Raw genomic sequence first — 17,003 nt, 5'->3', positions numbered from 1 at the left:
TGTAGGAGGTGCTATGGAATGAGGTGCTAAAAGGAATGTGTGATCTGGTGTTAAGAATGGAGGCCACTGACATAAATTATTATGGGTATTTCACGAAGCAAAAAGCATAGATATGTTGGTGGGAGTCCTTGTACAGTCTTTTTGGAGAATATGCAAATTGAGGTAAATTTCATGCAGTAAGATTTTAAGTAACAGTAAATTGGGAATGTGATTCCAGGGGAAAAAAAAACTTGGTTGGTAGGGAGGGACACAAGCATATCTAGGTAAGAATCACTTAACATGCCCCACCTGGCCACTTGCCCACTCTGAGACAAGAACATGTGTGAACCAGCCCTGGACACAGACCCCATGAGCTGTCTCTTCATAGTCTTTACTTTGAAACTGTCCGCTCAAACTCAGGAAATTCCAAATTGAAAATACATCATCGCATGGGATACCTCATCCACAGTTTCCCCTCTTTAGAAAGTTGTAGAAAATCTTGTGCAAACACCTTGACTTATTTTTTCACCCCATGAAATGAAATCTGGCTGACTTACTTAAAAAGCAACAAAATACTGGGCAAATCCTAGGATTCAAAACAAATCAAAGGACAGCAGCCCCGAGGCCGAGGCAGGTCAGGTGGGGGAAGGTGGCCCAGGACTCTTCCTGCCTCCCACCCCAAGGTAGTCGGGGAGGAAAATTCCATGGTACCTTTCCGTTGTTTATAACAGTTTGATAACCGGAGAATGAGAAAATGATTCCTCATATACTTTGTCTTGTTCCACTTACAAAGTAAAATGCACACACTTGTTTCATGAAATTAACTTAGAATCCATAAGACAAAAGGAAACTACTAGGGGTACTGGGAGAGCAATTTTCCCAAGAGGCCAAATGCCGAGAATTCCCAGAGGGGCTGGAGGGGCCGAAATCCCTTCTGCTGTGAGAGACGGGTCAGACCGACAGCAAGGCCGGGCCCCAGTTCTCCCAGTGTCGGACAGTGGATAAACAGCTGTTTGGAAGTAGTAAAACTGGGAGGCGTCCTCACATCAGGCAGGATGCCGGACCCCCAAAGCAGTCCCCATTAAGGGACCAGCAACATGGCTGTTCCCTCACTGACTCTGCGCTCTAATATTACAGACACCCGGCTTTGAGCACCCTAGTTTCACCCTGCTGCACAAGAAATTAATTGTTTTCAAGTTTGAGGATTCTGAGCTCCCTATTCCTGGGGGAACTGGAAAGAGCCGACACACAGAGATGCTTCTGAAGAGGTAGCAATTCTGCCTTTTCTAATCCTCCTTGGGGGGAGAAGTCACTTGATGGAGCTTCGAGTGACAGGTTCCTCGCTGTTCTTTAAAGGCCACACTCAGTATTAAGAAGGCACTTAAAAGACTTCTGCAAGAACTCTGCTACCGCTGTATATCCTGGTTGTTGCAATAACGTGCACTTTTCTGAGAAAGTGCTCACAGACATTGCAAACTGAAGTCTGCATTTACTATTTGCTATTTCCACCTTTTCACCAAGAGGCTGTGGGAGGGTGCGAGGGTTTAGATACAGTTTGTGTTCCTCAAGGGTCCACTGGGATTAGAGGCTTGGTGCCCAGGGTGGCCCTACTGGGAGGGGTGGAACCTTTAGGAGCTTGGCCTGGGGCAGCCCCTTAGGTCACAGGATGTACCCTGAGGAGGGAGTGTGGGACCTCAGTCTCTCTGACTTCCTGTTTGGCAATGTCAGCACTTCCCCACGCATGGGTCTGTGCTACAATGTGATGACAGCTAGGAGGCCCTTTTCCAGAGCCAAGCCCATGCAGGTAACACACCCCTGGCAACTGTGAGCTAAACAAATGCTGCGTCTTTATGAAGTTAGCTGCCTCAGGTATTTCACTGTGGTAACTCAAAGCGGATGAATACAGAGAGGACATATTAAAACAGTGGAAGGTACTAAAGAGATGGTCTCTGACTCGTGATGCGGGATGTAACCCAGGACCTGCTGCAAAGGTGAGCAGTAAAGACAGGGACGTTGGGGCATACAGGCAAACAAGCCAAGCATCAAGCCATCACGGCATCTGTCAAAGGTGCACTAACCTCCACCTCCCCAAGGCAGCTACCTTGGCCTAGGTTAATTGGTGGCTCCCAAAAAGTTACGTTCAAGTCCTAAATCCTAATATGGGTGAATGTGACCTTATTTGGAAATAGGATCTTTGCAGATGTGATCAAATTAATACGAAATCATTCCAGAGTCGGTGAATCTTAAGCCCAACATGAATGATGTCCTTAGAAGAACCCTGATGGACACAGACCAGCCCACGTGAGAAGGGAGGCAGACAGCAAGTGCCAAAGCTCCAAGCTAAAGAACATTAACTGCATGACATGGGGCCCGGGATATAGCTCAACAGCATAAGCACCTGCCTGGCAAGCCCAAGGTCCTGAGTTCAATTCCTGGTACAAAAAAAAACCACATTAACTGCATGACACTTTATTCTGAGAGTCACTCAGGCAGCACGTTTATGTACAGACTATCCCGAGCATCCTTGGGCAGGGTCATTTCAACTACTCAATTCTTATTTGCAGGAGATACACTATTTTACATTAACTACTTTTGGCATAATTTTTTTATGTAGAACATTGTATTTGCCTTTAACGTTCATTTCTAGTGAGATCTAGTAATTTCTAGTTACTGTCTTCTATTAATTTGTGTTTATTTGTGAAAAATAACCTTTAATTTTGTGCTACAATCTATAAAAACTCTTATCGTAAGTACATTAGATATAATTTTGATACTTCTCCAGAACTCAGTGATATTCTTTTACATTGGGACACTGAGAGTGACCAGGTAGGAAATGCCAAAAGATCTGCAAAAGAAAAAACTAAAGAAGGGAGAAATGTTAGCCTATCAGAGAGGAAAAGCCTGTGTTCCGAAATGCAAAGACAAAACAGGCGTCTCCTTACTGCCAACTACGCATAACACAGAAATGACAGGACTTGAAAAAAGAAATGAAACTAAGAAAATTCCAACAGTGATCAATGATTGTAATAATTCCATGGGTGGTATTGACAGTGCTAACCAACATCTAACAAGCTATCCTGTAGTCAAAAAGCAAGGAAAAAATATAAACTATTCATGCACTTTTGGGCCAAACAATATGGAACTCTTTTGTTATTTATTCAAAATAAGGGGGTTTAAAAAGTCGTTTACAATTTAGACTAGGTCTAATAAGATCAAGTAATTGAAAAATATAGACGAGTGAAACACCAACCAGGACGTTCATCATCGATGTCTTTACCGTTATGTTGAGCATAGACATTTTACTGAAACTATGCCACCCAAAGAAAAAAAGGAAAGGCCAACAAGACAGTGTAAAGCATGTTGTTCAAAGAGAGACAATAATGCAAAAAGCATTTGGAAAGAGATCAGATCTACTGTCCAGATGGTACCACTGTGTTACATATTGAATATTTTAAGGTTTACCATACACAAAAAAATTATTGAATACATTTGATAAAAACGTCATTTTATATTGCCTGTCATCTTATAAAGATTAACCAAAAAATGCAATTTTTAGTCCTCCTGCATTTAAACAAGTAAGCGGTTAAGGTTTGCCAGCAAAAGACCAGGAGGTGGAGGAGGCAAGGAAGATCCCTCATCCCACAGCGCACAGGCCCACCACGGTCCTGACTTGAGGCTTGTGCGCTCCAGCAGCAAGAGACAATCATTCCCTGTTGCTTCAGCTACCAGGGCTGTGCCCCTTTGTTCTGGCAGCCAATCAATCCAATATACTCACCCAAGCCCACACCTCTGTGCCCTTACAAAGACTTCTGCTTCTGCGGTAGCCCCTCCACAGAACACCAGGAGGGACCTTTTAAAAGTCACACAGTAGGCTGGGCATGGTGACTTCATGCCTAATCCCAGCCTTCTGGGAGACTGAGGCAAGAGAACTGGAAGTTTGAGCTCAGCCTGACAAACTTAGTGACTTACTGAGCCTTTGTCTCAAAATAAAAAATAAAAAACTAAAGATGTAGCTCAGTGCAAAGGTCCTGGGTTCACACCCTACTACAATTGAAAAAAAAAGAATCACAAGTCAGCCCACATCACTTCCCTGCTCTGGACCACACCACAGCTTCTGTCTCAGGTCCAGGGCTCCTGCCCCGTGCTCTCAGGCACCTGCCTCCACTGCCTCCCTGCCTCACTCAGCCCAGTTAGCCCGGGGCCCCTGCATTCCTCCAAAGATGCACAGTGACGTCCTTCCTCAGGAGCAGGCCAGCCTCCCCGCATCAGATGCTCCTCCCCCAAGTGACAGCATGGCAGGCACCTTCGTGTCCTGTCCCTCGGGTCCCTGTGGCCACCCCTCCCCCTTCACCACATCCATCCCTGGAAAGAAGGGAAGCCCTGCAAAGGTGCGGGCTTTGTCTTCCTAATGGCTGTGCAGGCTGTGGTCCCATCAGGCACTTACAGGACCTGTGCAGAGAGACCAGGTGGGTACCCTGAGCAGGGGACTCTCAGCCACACAACCATGGTGCTGCTATTAATAAAGATGCTCTTCAGGTGAACTGTGGGTAACTACAGAATGGGCGCAAACGTGTCTTATATCTGTAATTTCCAAATAATCCACTTTGGCTTGAGTCTTGGAAAAAGGAGACAAATTTCTAAAGAACACAGCACCACTATTAACTATGTCACTGTAACAGTTGTAGTTGAGCAATGTTATATACTTTAGGGTGGTATGTTTTGGAATGTAACAGTGACATTTCTACAAGTCCTTTGAATTTCTTTTCAAGGACATGAATTTCTTCTCAAGGACATGAATTTCTTCTCAAGGACATGAATCCCAGCTCTAAGAAAGGGATACAAAACTGAGGAAGAGAAAGTCTCCAGAGAAGCCCACAGCAGGTAACCTGCTGAGAGACGCTTCCTTCAACACACCCAAGGACTCGGCAGTGCAGCAAACGTCTCAAAATTACTTACGTCTTTCAGTATCAGAATATGGCTTGCAGCTTTCAGGTACTGCAACTGATGAGTCACTAAAATTGTGATCTTCTCATGCAAGGTTTGACAAATACACCTACGAATGTAAAAAGTCCAGTGTGAAAATACACATTAGTGCAGGTGCTTCAAACTTCAAATACAGAAGTAAATACAAAGTAAATACAAATACCAATCAATGGAGCCAACTGCGGACTCCAGTTCACCAGCACAAAATCGGAGTCTTGCTTCTCTGCTAACACATTCTTAAAAGCAGTCCAGCAGAAGAGATGTTGGCTGCTACCTCTGTTTTGGTAAAACTCATTTTTATATTTCATGATTAAAAGCAGTTTAGCAATACTGAGATTCTGAAACCTGACTTAACTCAAATACGAGTTATTTTACAGGTAGATAGGGACGGGGAAAGACAGGCTGATGTCACATAAAAATGTAGCTGCTTTCCTCAGACTGTTTCCAACCTGATTATGCTGTACGCATGCATCGAACCGCTTTTGCCTTACATTCTCGGCAACCTTTACCCAAGTGCATTCTCTCGTTCCTTCTCTCCAAGTAACGGCGGACAGAAAAACAAACACCCCTGAGGCCAGAGTCAGTCGCCGCAGTCCTTCCAGCCCCATTTTGGGAGAAATTTATCTCGTTAGGACTAAAATCTTCCCAGTATGAAAATGAGAAAGCAGAATCCAAATGGTCCAAGTCATAATGAAAACCACCCCATGGCTGCGAGGGCAGACATACCTTGGGGATTTGACCTTAGACTCACTTCGCAGTGACCCCCTTCAAAGTGCTCCTAGATTTTAAACGCAGGACCCCAGAAGAGCAGGCCCAGCTGCACGCTCAGGTAAGGGGACCGGGCCAGGGACCACAGGCAAGGGTCCTGCTGATACTCGGGCTCCCAGGCCTTGCACAAAGCAGAGCAGGAACGGAGCCAGGACACCACACCCTGAGGTGGATCAGATCACGAGTTCCAGAGAAACACAGAGTCCAGCTGCTTCACAACCCAGCCCAGGAGCGTCGGCAAGTGACCAAACCTTTGGGACCTTCCGTTTCTTCACCTCAGAACAGAGCTAATGTCCACCCACAGGCACATTCTGAGGAGGAGAAGCACAGTCTATGAAAAGGATAAGGAACATAACTGACAGTCAAGAAACAGCCCCGCCCTCCACTCTCCTTTGAACCAAACAGCTGACTGCTTTCAACTTAGGCTTGAAAAGCCATACACAAAATGTAATTTTTAGGACAGGGCCTCTGACCAGAGCCAAGACTCCAGATTGCAAATGCCAGAACTATCCTTTCATTCTTTCCATCCAAAGGGATTGGCTGTTCCCAGTGGAAAAGTCCTAGTTTGGGTTATTTCAAACTCAACTTTTCAACATGTGGGACTCAAGCTTTGAAAGGAATTCTTCCTCCTTCATTCAAAATTACCCGCCCCTCATCCCTTTATGTAAATATCTGAAGGGAGATATTACTCACATCTAATGGATGGATGATGGAAAAGGCCAAGGCAGAGGCTTCAAAGTGTTTCTTTTCCAATATCATGGACAAGATAATATAAACACTTACAATAATATTGTAATAGTTGGCTTTAAGTTTTTCCTAAATTAGGTATTTTTCAAATTTAAAGGAAAAACCCTTTCTAAATTGTTAGTACTCAAAATTTCCAAGTTGTGACATTAGAAGGTTTGGTTTAGTTTTGTTTTTTGTTTTTTAAGAAACAAGGCCTTACTATGTATCCATGCTGGCTCCAAACTCTGAACTCAAGTGATCCTCCTGCCTCAGCCTCCTGAACAGCTAGAACTATAGCCATGTATCACTGTGCCTGGCCAAGCCACAAAAATACCAATTAGTTTGGCAATGTGTCATTTAATTCTTATCCTATCAAGGGCTCTTCAGAGCTGACAAGATTACAGTAGAGGTAATACAAATAAGAAAGACCCACACAAGCCACAAAGGCCCTCCTCAGCAGTGAGGAAAATCTGCCCATTATATGGGCTGACACACAGCTGCCCAGAAGGACGCAGTGTGCCGGGCACTAAGTGCTGAGGATACACAATCAGACAACACCCCACAGCACAGACAGGAGACGCAGCAGTATGCATGGCAAATGCACTGATAGGTTGCGACGTGGGTTATGAAGAAAGCTCAGTGAGAGGTGCTATGGAGAGCAGACCGTCGGGAATGACCTCTCTGCGAGGTGACACAGGAGACTGTGCAGGATGGGAAGGTTCTGCATTCCCAGACTGGAGTGGGGGTGCGGGGCAGGCACACAGATGTGATGCACACCACAGCTGAGGGCTGGGGCAGCCAGCAGGGAAAGGTGGCCCGGCCGGTCTGCATCCATCCTCTTTCTCCTCTGCCCTCACACAAGGTTCCCCAGCTCTGAGTCAGGAATGAACACACTGCACAGAGCGGAAGACAGAAGAAAGGGCAGGTGGCACGGCTGGAGTGTCAGCTTGTGCAAGGAAGGTGGGAAAGTGAAAGGGGCGGATTGCAAAGAACTCATTTGCCACCTGAGGACTTCAAACTGCATCCTGAACGGAAGCAGTGGGGACCATCAAGGGCTGAAGCAGGGAAGGTGAATGACTGCTGTGAATGCTCTTGTTCCTCCTGGAACTCGTGTAATGTGGTGTGAGGAGGTGGGGCCTTTCCCTGGGAACACGTATTCACGAATGGAACTGGTGCCCCTATTCAAGAGGCCCAAGGGATCTGCCATGCTCCTTCAAACATCTGAGGATAAAGCAAGAAAAACTCTGTGGTTTACAGACACCAAAGCCACTGGCACTTGGACCTCGGACTTTGTAGCCTCCGGAACCGCGAGAAATAAAACTTCTGTTGTTCATAAACCACCCCGTTTATGGTAGTTTGTCACAGCAGCAGCCTGAACAGACTTAAGGCAGCCAGCAGTGTGGGAGATCTCATTACAACAGCCTGGAAGAACTGCTCCTGGGGGAGACAGGGGTCTGGGAATTTGAGGCTTTCTAAAATACAACAAGAGTCACAGGCAGCAACGGATCAGCCATCGGTTCATCTGAAAGCCCCTAGCCTTCCACAGAATAGATAGAATCCACTTCATGTTCCTAACATATAGTTGTAAAACTCACAAACCTTAATAACCTTGGATGTATATTCGTGATTGAAGTAAAACTGTTAATGGCAAACAGAAGTGTAATTCATTCACTTCTAATACAAAACACTTCACATCTCTAAGCGTCAACACAACCGCCATCGTTCATAGTATATTGTTCAATCCAATTTTCTAACTCGTTGAGAGCATTCTCCAGTTGCTGGTGAGTGATTTCCTAAATTGCATTCGTGCTCCCTGCTCTAAGTTTCCCCAAAGAATGTGGTTCTGATTAGCAAACAACAATTTTAACAAGCTTGCTTCTATCAAGTGTATATCCAGAGTCATTAAACCTTAAAGGTGCGGAAGGACTTTATAAACACCTCCGTGTCTAAAGGAAAACTTGGGGGAGCTCCTAGGAGATGCATATTGATACCTAGCAATCAGAATGCTTTCCTCTCCCCTCCCAAGAGACTGCTGTAGCGTCCCACCAGGAGGTCTCACCACCGTCCACTTCCAAAACTCTTTTTATCACCCAATACCAGGCATATTTTACACCCTCCCTCCACCGGGGAAACATTTTGTTACCCTTCCCACCCCTCCACCAAATACCATGCTCAGTAGATGACCTCGCGTCCCCAGCCCCTACAAGCCAGAGCCCGAGGCTGTGTTCTTCTCACTCTGCTCCAATCTCTACTTTTATTTTGCTATCTAGTGCCCCAAGATGGACTGAACGCTCCCACCTCAAATTTGTATGCTGAAGCCCAACCCCAGCGACTTGTCATTTGGAGGTAGGACCTTTACAGAGGTAATTAAACTGCAATAAGGCTGGGAGGCGGGGGCTCGTCCAACCTCACTGATACCCTTACAAGAAGGGGAACTCTGAACGCAGGTACAGGAGGAAGAAAGGATTCCAGAACACAGCAAGAAGGCAGTGTCAGCAAGCCAACAAGAGGGACCCAAGCTGTTAACACCCTGGCCTCAGGCCTTCAACCTCCAAAACTGTGAGAGAATAAATTTCTGCCACTTAACCCACCCCGTCTGTGGGGTTTTTGCTTTGGTAGCCTGAGCTACACAACCACTAGCATTTCCATACACTTTCTCTACCATCTGCTTGAGGGACACTTGCTTGCTTGCTGCTCTCTCCCTGAGCCTTGCTTGTTGCCATCTCAACATCTCTGCCTTTACTATTTTTCTCACCAAAAGGAACTAACACCCGATCCCAGCCTTTCTAAACCTCTCCAACCAAGCCAGCAAGGCCACAGGCCACTCCCCACCAAAGCCAGCACAAGCTGATCTTCCGGATCTCAGCTGAATGCCTAGAGCTGCCTACTTCTCTGGTCCGGCACAGGCCTCCTGCACTAAAACCCTCAATGCCAGGGTATGGTGAGTTTCCTCAGGCATTTGCCTTGATCTAATCCATGCAGAGAAAAATCTTTAGGGTAAAACTGTGATCTAAACTTCTCTGTCTCATTTACTCTGCCCACCATGGGTCTTTAACTTCTCTGTGGCTTACTGCCCCTCCCTGGTAGACTAGGATGTGTTGTGCTGAGACATCTGTCAGAACGTCTGTCTCAGTGCACACAGGAGGGGCCTCACCATTGCAGATGAAAGGGCTCATTAGCCTTAACAAGGTGAACCACAAACAGGAAGAGGACTAGGTACAGATCTGGATGCTGTTTTATCAAAATCAAGTTCATTGCTTTCAAAGACCAGTTTAGAATACACAGCAAGTGTCCATCTGCATATGTTAGGTTACAGCACACACCGAAAAGGCTCCGAAGTCTTCTCACTGGCTCAGTGGCTAAGCAAGAGCCAATGAAAACGAACTGCAGGAATATTGAGAGTGAGGAACTAATACAGATCCTAGAGACCCAGCTTCAGGTGCAAGCTAACCCTGGCCAGCTGTGGCCTTATGCGTTAATACTAGTAGAAATCTGTGAAAAAGTATGAAGTTCTTGAAACCATATTGATATGGAGCAAATCATTCTTAAAGTCTAGACTTTACTAATTATTTCTGAACCTACAAAGTAACAAGCACAAGCCCAGAAGGCTTTTCCCGGAAGCCCTGCATTAATACTGAAGACCTCACTGATCACTCAGCATTCACAAATGACAGAGGAAAAGAACGAAGAGCCCAGCACCAGGCTGCCAAATACCACTCTCTGGTTTAAAAATTGTACATTTTCTTATTCCTGGGTCTGAATCCACTGACAATGTCTTAGTTATCAACTTCAAGGACCAAGGCAAAAACTCGCCAAATTTTCTCCGTTTCTTAGCTCCCTCACGCATGCGCGGCTCTCTTCAACACTGGCATCACCTTCTGCACTTCCTTACCTTGACCTTGCATTCATGCACAAGTTTTCTGTAAAATGAATCTTCTGTGAGGGGCAGGGTGAGGGTAGGATACAAGACAGGGGGAATCCTCTGAAGCTACAAAGCCTCTCCTGGCCCCCCTAGCAGGGCTCCTGAGTGCAGAAAAGACAAAAGATACAAGCACACTCACAGCTGGAACAGATGCTTGCCAACTTCTGCATCTACTGCACTGAGTGGGTCGTCCAGGAGGTAGATGTCAGCGTCTTGATAGACAGCTCTAGAAAGCAGAAGAGGCATTAGAAGAATCCCTCCCACTCCCCAGCCCTCTCCTGGGCACCATAAGGACATTCGCAGATGAGATGTCCACTGTGAGCACCAAGGGGATAACCGGAAACCAGGGCCTCACATGGGATCCAGCACCCAGGAGGCAAGTTCTACCTGTTCCCCCGGTGGACGCAGTGGGAGAGGTACAGGCAGATGGCCGTGCAAAAGCAGTTTACCTTGCGAGGTTCACTCGTGCTTTCTGCCCTCCGCTCAGTGTGGCTCCCCGGTCTCCTATCACCGTCAGGTCCCCATCTTGTAAAAGCTGTAAATCCTACAAGCAGCAAGAGAAGAGTAGGGGGGAAAAGACCTAGAGTGATTCTGCCACCGCCATCCAAAACTTTGCAGCAGGACGTCTTCAGAAATACATCTGATCAGCAGTAATGGCTGTATTTCTAATTCTAACGGTAACTTTGAACCTCTCAAAAAAAATCCTCAAGGCGTTTTAACATTGTGGTTTTTCACAGTATTTATGTACCTACTTCAATAGATTCAACTCTTTGGGCAGGAATTGTAGGCCGGGCACTGCTCTGCGCACAGTGACTTCAGCTGTGGAAGAAACGGGGTCCCCAATCTCCATGAGGGGAGACAATGCAGTGAAAACGGACACAGATGAACGTGGTGACGAGCACGAAGGAAGAGGAAGCGAGTGCAGGGGGACCGAGTGCTGGAGGGGAGGCTCGCTTTATACCAGTAGCCGATGAGGGCTCTGATCAGGGGGCTCAGCTATGGATCTGCTGGAGGGTGGGGTGGCCCCACAGATGAGGAAAACGAGGGCTATGCAGAAGAAGCGAGGCAAAGCCGGGGAGCACACGCAGGCCCCGGTGTGCAAAGAACAGCGACTCAGAGGCCAGCGGTGCTGCAGCAGCGTGAGGTGTCGGGAGATGAAGTGCCATGTTTTCACTCCCAGCAAAATGGGGAGAATGACACGACCTGGGTCAGGTTGTTGAAGGAATCACTCCTGTCTCTGCAGAAAAGAGATGGTGAAGCGGCCCGGAGCAAGAACGACACGAGTTAGGAGCTGTCAGCACAGTGCAGGTGAGAAGTGACAGTGGCCTGGACCTGAGTGAGAGCACAGAAACGCAGAGACTTGGTCACATCCTGGGCAAACTCTGAAGGTGGCGCCTTTCGTACTGCTGACGGGGTGAGAGTGAGCAATGAGAGAAGAGGGGGACTACCCTGCTTTCGGCCTGGCAAAGAGCACAGAGTCGCCACTGACTGAGCTGGGGAGGACGGTGGATGCCCAGTTAGGGGATGAATCCGGTCACAGCCAAATGGAGGCACTGCATGACACACAGGCTTGAAAATCTGTGCTGATGAACGAACACTGAGAGGGCTCTCAACATGCACACGACGCCTCAGGACCCAGAACTTATTTCACCAGGGAACAGGTGCGTCTTCCTCCACAAGCCATTCTGCTGATGCTACCCCAGCTTCCCACTTCCAGTGAGGGATGACACTCCCAGTGACACTTAAGGCACCACAGAGTGACAAGCGTCACCTACATGAGAAGTAGGAGCAGGAGGAGCAGCCTGGGCAAAGGAAACCAAAGGAAAAGAAACTGTCTTCAAGGGACACTGGGCAGATCAGTTGAACTAAGCAGATTATGGGGGCCAGCCAGCCTAAAATGATAAATTACACTGGAGCATTATTTAAGAAGTAAACTGACAAGGTGCTAACCTTTAAAAACAATGACAAGACAGGATAACCATCAGGTTAAAGGTATGCAATATTCTATTAGAAATATCTCTGATAGAATCAAAAAGTATCAAAGAATCAAACATCAAGGCCAAAGAGAATTTGCTGTGTACCAACTGGACAGACGAGTCCTAGACTGTCATCTCTTCATTACTTTCATAAATGTCAAGCACACGCTCGACAGCAATAACCTTCTTACAGATCAACCTTCATTTCTTTACCTCAACTCTGACAAACGTGGGGACAGAGCAAACGGCACACTGGCTTCCCCATGAAAAGGAGGTCCTCTGAGCTCCCTGAGTCCTCATCTATAAAATGTCCTGGAGGAAGAATAACTCCTAACCTCCTAAGATGCCGTGGGAATCAAAAGAGGTACCTGTATGAACACCTATGGCATGCATGTTAATGTGTTTTTCTTTTAAGAGGAAATATGTTAATGTATGAGCTGTTTTTCCACACTAAAAATCTCAGTATTCAGGTCTAACTGCAGTCTTGGTACTTTGCGATAAATATGTGGGTTTTGAGGTACAGTCTGGGCATTCATTTCTAAAAGGTTCACCTTACAGAGTCCTTCAATATTGTCTCCATTTTACAGATGGAGAAAATAAGGCTTTGAAAAGTTCAGGCTATTACTCAAAAAGATGCCCACTGAAGAGAAACTGAGTTTCAACCCTAGAGCATCTGACCCTAGAGCTTTGGATTTTAACCACTGCCCCAAAGCACTAATACTCTTAGCTTGTTTCCCAAAGGTGTGTTCTGTAAGTCAGTCGGATGTCACTTTGAATATGTAATCAGCTTAAATGTGAATTATTACTTCATATCTCATTTTTGATCTCAGGAATATTTTCAGCTCAATGAACTTAAAAATTTCCTTCAATTAGCACTAATTTAATACATCTAGTTGCTATCATTATATCTAATATGAAAAATCTTACTTTGGGGGGGTTTTCTTTTGTTCTTCTTCCAGGTTGTTTTGAGAAAGAGGCTAAAGAGAAACTATAAAGAGAAACCCTTATCTTACCCTGCTGACAGGTTGATTGAGAGAAAATACATTCATGACAATCAAGCCAGGTATAGTGTCACATTCCTGTAATCCCAGCACTCAAAAACCACAAAGAAATTCCATTGGACCCAGCCCTTCCCCTTCTAGGTATCTTCTTGAAAGAGTTAAAGACATCGTATTACAGTGATACATGCACACGCAAGGTGATAGCAGCACAATCCCTTATAGCTAAATCTTAGATGCAGCCTATATGTCCACTGACGGAAGACTACATAAAGCAAATGAGGTATTTACACACATTGGAACACTACTCTGTCATAAAGGATAAACCTGAGGTATTTGTAGGAAAAGAGATGCAACTGAAGATCATATCATTCAGTGAAATAGGTCAGACACAAGTTTAAACACCCCATGGTTTCTCTTATACAAGAAACCTAAAACATAAATAAAGGGCAAAATAGAAGATAGATAATAGGAAGTAAGGAGACAGATTTGTTTTCAAGTGGGAAGGGGGTCAAGAGATGGAGGGAGGAAGCAGAGGGAGTAGGAGGCGGAGGGGATGGAAGAATTGAGCTGTGCTGTGTGCACGTACCAACTCCCTAGAAGAAACGCAATCACTATGCAATGCAAACATGTACTGATAAAAATAACAACTGAAAAGGAGACTGGGCAATTGTGGTAGATGAAAAATCATACACCTTTGTGTGCAAAAAGAGACAATGACGAGAATGGAGAATTAACACTTGGTGGACTGAAAAATGGGTCCTATTATTATTACTGTGCTCTCTTTGCTTTCCCCTTCTTTTCCCATCCAGGGGATATGCTATTTAACAAAACTCTAGCTCATCATTACTGACTTGATGCCATTTATGAAAACACATTCTCTCTCATTCACAATAACCTAGGAGAAGGCAATAGAAGTTCATGAAACAAGCAATTATTTTTTTGTCCACATCATCATAAAATGCTATTCACCAATACAATCTGTGATATTCAAGCCATTGTTCAAGCAAAATTATGCTTTCCTCACAAAGCTGTCTAGGGGCCTTGACATCCCCCACCTTTGAAAGTCTGTCCAGCCTTTTCCAGAATACAAAAGAAGAGCCGGACGTCTGAGCCACACCAAAGAGACACAGCGGAGAGCCCTTTAGCGCCATTATTTGCCAAGTTTTATACTCCAAAGAGGGGAACAGTGTTTATCAGTATCTGCCCTTTGTCCTTTCGCTAACTTGCATTCACCTATCAGATACGTCCGTTTTTTCAATCATCCCCCCATTTTATGCAAGCAAACCCCAATGTTCAATAAAATAATTCATCTTCTCATTTTCTGTGATACTCAAATATCGTTTCTGAGAACAATGTTTCACTTGGTGAAACGATGCAGTACCAGGAAGAAATTTTTAAATCTTTCATTGTCTTTATTTTTTTTTTTATTTTTTTTTTTTTTGGTTTTTCTCCGGTACCGGGAACCGAACTCACGACCTTGCGCTTGCCAGGCAGGCGCTTTCGCCGCTGAGCTAAATCCCCAGCCCCTCTTTCATTGTCTTTAAAACAATGAAGTATGAGTTGAAAACAAAGTGGGGAGAGAAGCATAAAGATTCAAAAAGCCCATCAACTAGGCGAGCGGCGCAGATCCTGTCTGGAGGCTGACTCAATCGCGGGCAATGACGCTTCTCAGTAAGAAGCAAAGACCCAAACACGCTGCCTGTGGAAAGCTGCTGTATCAAGGAATTTTCTCGTTTCTTTAGGCGTGATAATGTTATTTTCAGAAAGACTCGTATCTTTCAAAGACAAATAAGGACGTCCACAAGTTCTGGATCTGGAAGAGAGTCATTTGGGGTGCAGAGGGTGCGGCTTGCAAAGGTTGGGGGTGCAGGTGGCACCAGGCTGCCCACCAGGAAGCCGCGCTTGAAGCTGGCAACGAGCACATGAGGGTTTGGTACTCTGTTCTCCACACTCTGACAAACTTTTGCAATTGTCCGATTTTAAAAACAAGTCAAAAGTGAACAGAACTTCACAAAACCAAAGTGACCCTCCAAAATGCATCCTATGAATGTCACCGTCACATCAGTGTTAGAGCAACGTGCACCTATTTTCCCACAAGGCTGGCTCTAAGTATGAGATAAAACTCAAAAGCCTCTCAGCATAAACTTTTTGTGAAAGTCGTTTAAACTACCAAGAATACTACTGGAAATTGGAGTTTATGAAATTCAAAAGTCATGACTCACCTTTTTCAGAGCACAAGCCTTTATTACTTTCTCATATCGTTCTTTTTCGTACTTCTTCCCAAATAAAATATTACTCCTCACAGTTCCAGAGAACACCCAGGGCTGCTGGGAGACATAGGCGACTTTCCCGTGCACGGTGACCAGCCCCTGACTCGGGGGCAGCTCCCCGAGCACGGCGCTCAACAGTGAAGACTGGAAGAGAGTGGAACAGGTGCGCAGTCAGCGTGCGGAGCAGGGCGAGCCCCACACTGCAGCCCAGCCCGGCCTGGGGTCTGACCAACACTAGGTCTCTCATTTAAAACAGGACGAAGGGCGGGGGATTTAGCTCAGCGGCACAGCGCCTGCCTGGCAAGCGCGAGGTTGTGAGTTCGATTCCCGGTACCAGAAAAAAACCAAAAAAAAAAAAAAAAAAACCAGGATGAAGCACAGCACCACACAACACGGTAAAAAGTTTAAAATGTCAAAAATGGGTCAATGGGCTGGGGATTTAGCTCAGCGGCAAAGCGCCTGCCTGGCAAGCGCAAGGTCGTGAGTTCAGTTCTCGGTACCGGAGAAAAACCAAAAAAAAAAAAAAAATGGGTCAATGTAAACACTACTGTTTAATAAGGAATAGTAACAAAATAAAAAGTGTCAGTTCACTCTGCCCAAAGTTTCCCCCAAGCAGAACGCTGTACTGGACTGCTGCACGTACCTAAAGGTGATACAGGTGATTACGAGTGTCTGCAGTAACACCAAGGCCTCGCATCACACAGATTTCGTGTACCTAATACTGAAGGCAGTTATTATCACACCCAAGAGTCCTTGACTTACCAAGTACTTGTTCCCGAAAAGCTAGGCATAGATAATGCATCCAATGCACAAGGGAAGACTTTCATTTAAAGGAATTCTGGAGAGCAAAAATCATAAAAGGAAGGGATCCCCCTACCATTTACATAGCTAACTTCGCAATTTCCATGCTGCATTGTTTGGGAATGCACGGGACTAAGGGTGCATACGTGTTTCCTTCAAGTCTTTTACAGCGTGCAGATGTGATGTGCTTGTGCCTACCAGAGCACTCGTAACACACAAACTGAAACCATCTCTTCGTCTTTCTGTCTTGCCCCAGAACTTCGATCTTCTGGAGGGGAAAAGCCAGGCACTGGGTCTGGTCCCTGTGCTGCTCCAAACTGTACCAAGTACAGCAGTACTTTTACCAAACGTGCATTGGCATGACTTGGGTAAGTCTATGAAGAAACCCTTAACACTGGACAACCTCCCTGTATTGAGGTGCATCTGAGATTCACTCTGACAAAAACAAGCCCTTACTTCCTCAGTCCATCCTGAACAGCATAAATAATCTCCTTCGCTGCCACATCCAACTTCTGGACCAGGAGCTCCCAACTGCATAACTTCAAGCACCAACACAAATGTAATTCACAACACCCAG

General features: G+C 45.7%; 1 protein-coding gene across 2 annotated transcripts in view; it reads right to left on the bottom strand.

Annotated features, from left to right (window-relative positions):
- Window positions 1-17,003, bottom strand: part of Abcc4 (ATP-binding cassette, sub-family C (CFTR/MRP), member 4) — a gene marked incomplete at its 5' end in the record, with an annotated part of 227,137 nt that overhangs the window by 119,398 nt on the left and 90,736 nt on the right. For both annotated transcript variants that reach the window (XM_005374108.2, XM_005374109.2), the window contains 4 exon segments: window positions 4,936-5,032; window positions 10,518-10,604; window positions 10,828-10,922; window positions 15,578-15,769. In XM_005374108.2, coding sequence (XP_005374165.1) covers window positions 4,936-5,032; window positions 10,518-10,604; window positions 10,828-10,922; window positions 15,578-15,769 — 471 coding nt within the window.

The sequence above is a fragment of the Chinchilla lanigera genome, unplaced genomic scaffold, assembly GCF_000276665.1.
Source record: "Chinchilla lanigera isolate Chin_1 unplaced genomic scaffold, ChiLan1.0 scaffold00003, whole genome shotgun sequence".
Lineage (NCBI taxonomy): Eukaryota > Metazoa > Chordata > Mammalia > Rodentia > Chinchillidae > Chinchilla > Chinchilla lanigera.
The sequence above is the reverse complement of the archived record's forward strand: the minus strand, read 5'-3'. Positions and strand labels throughout refer to the sequence as shown.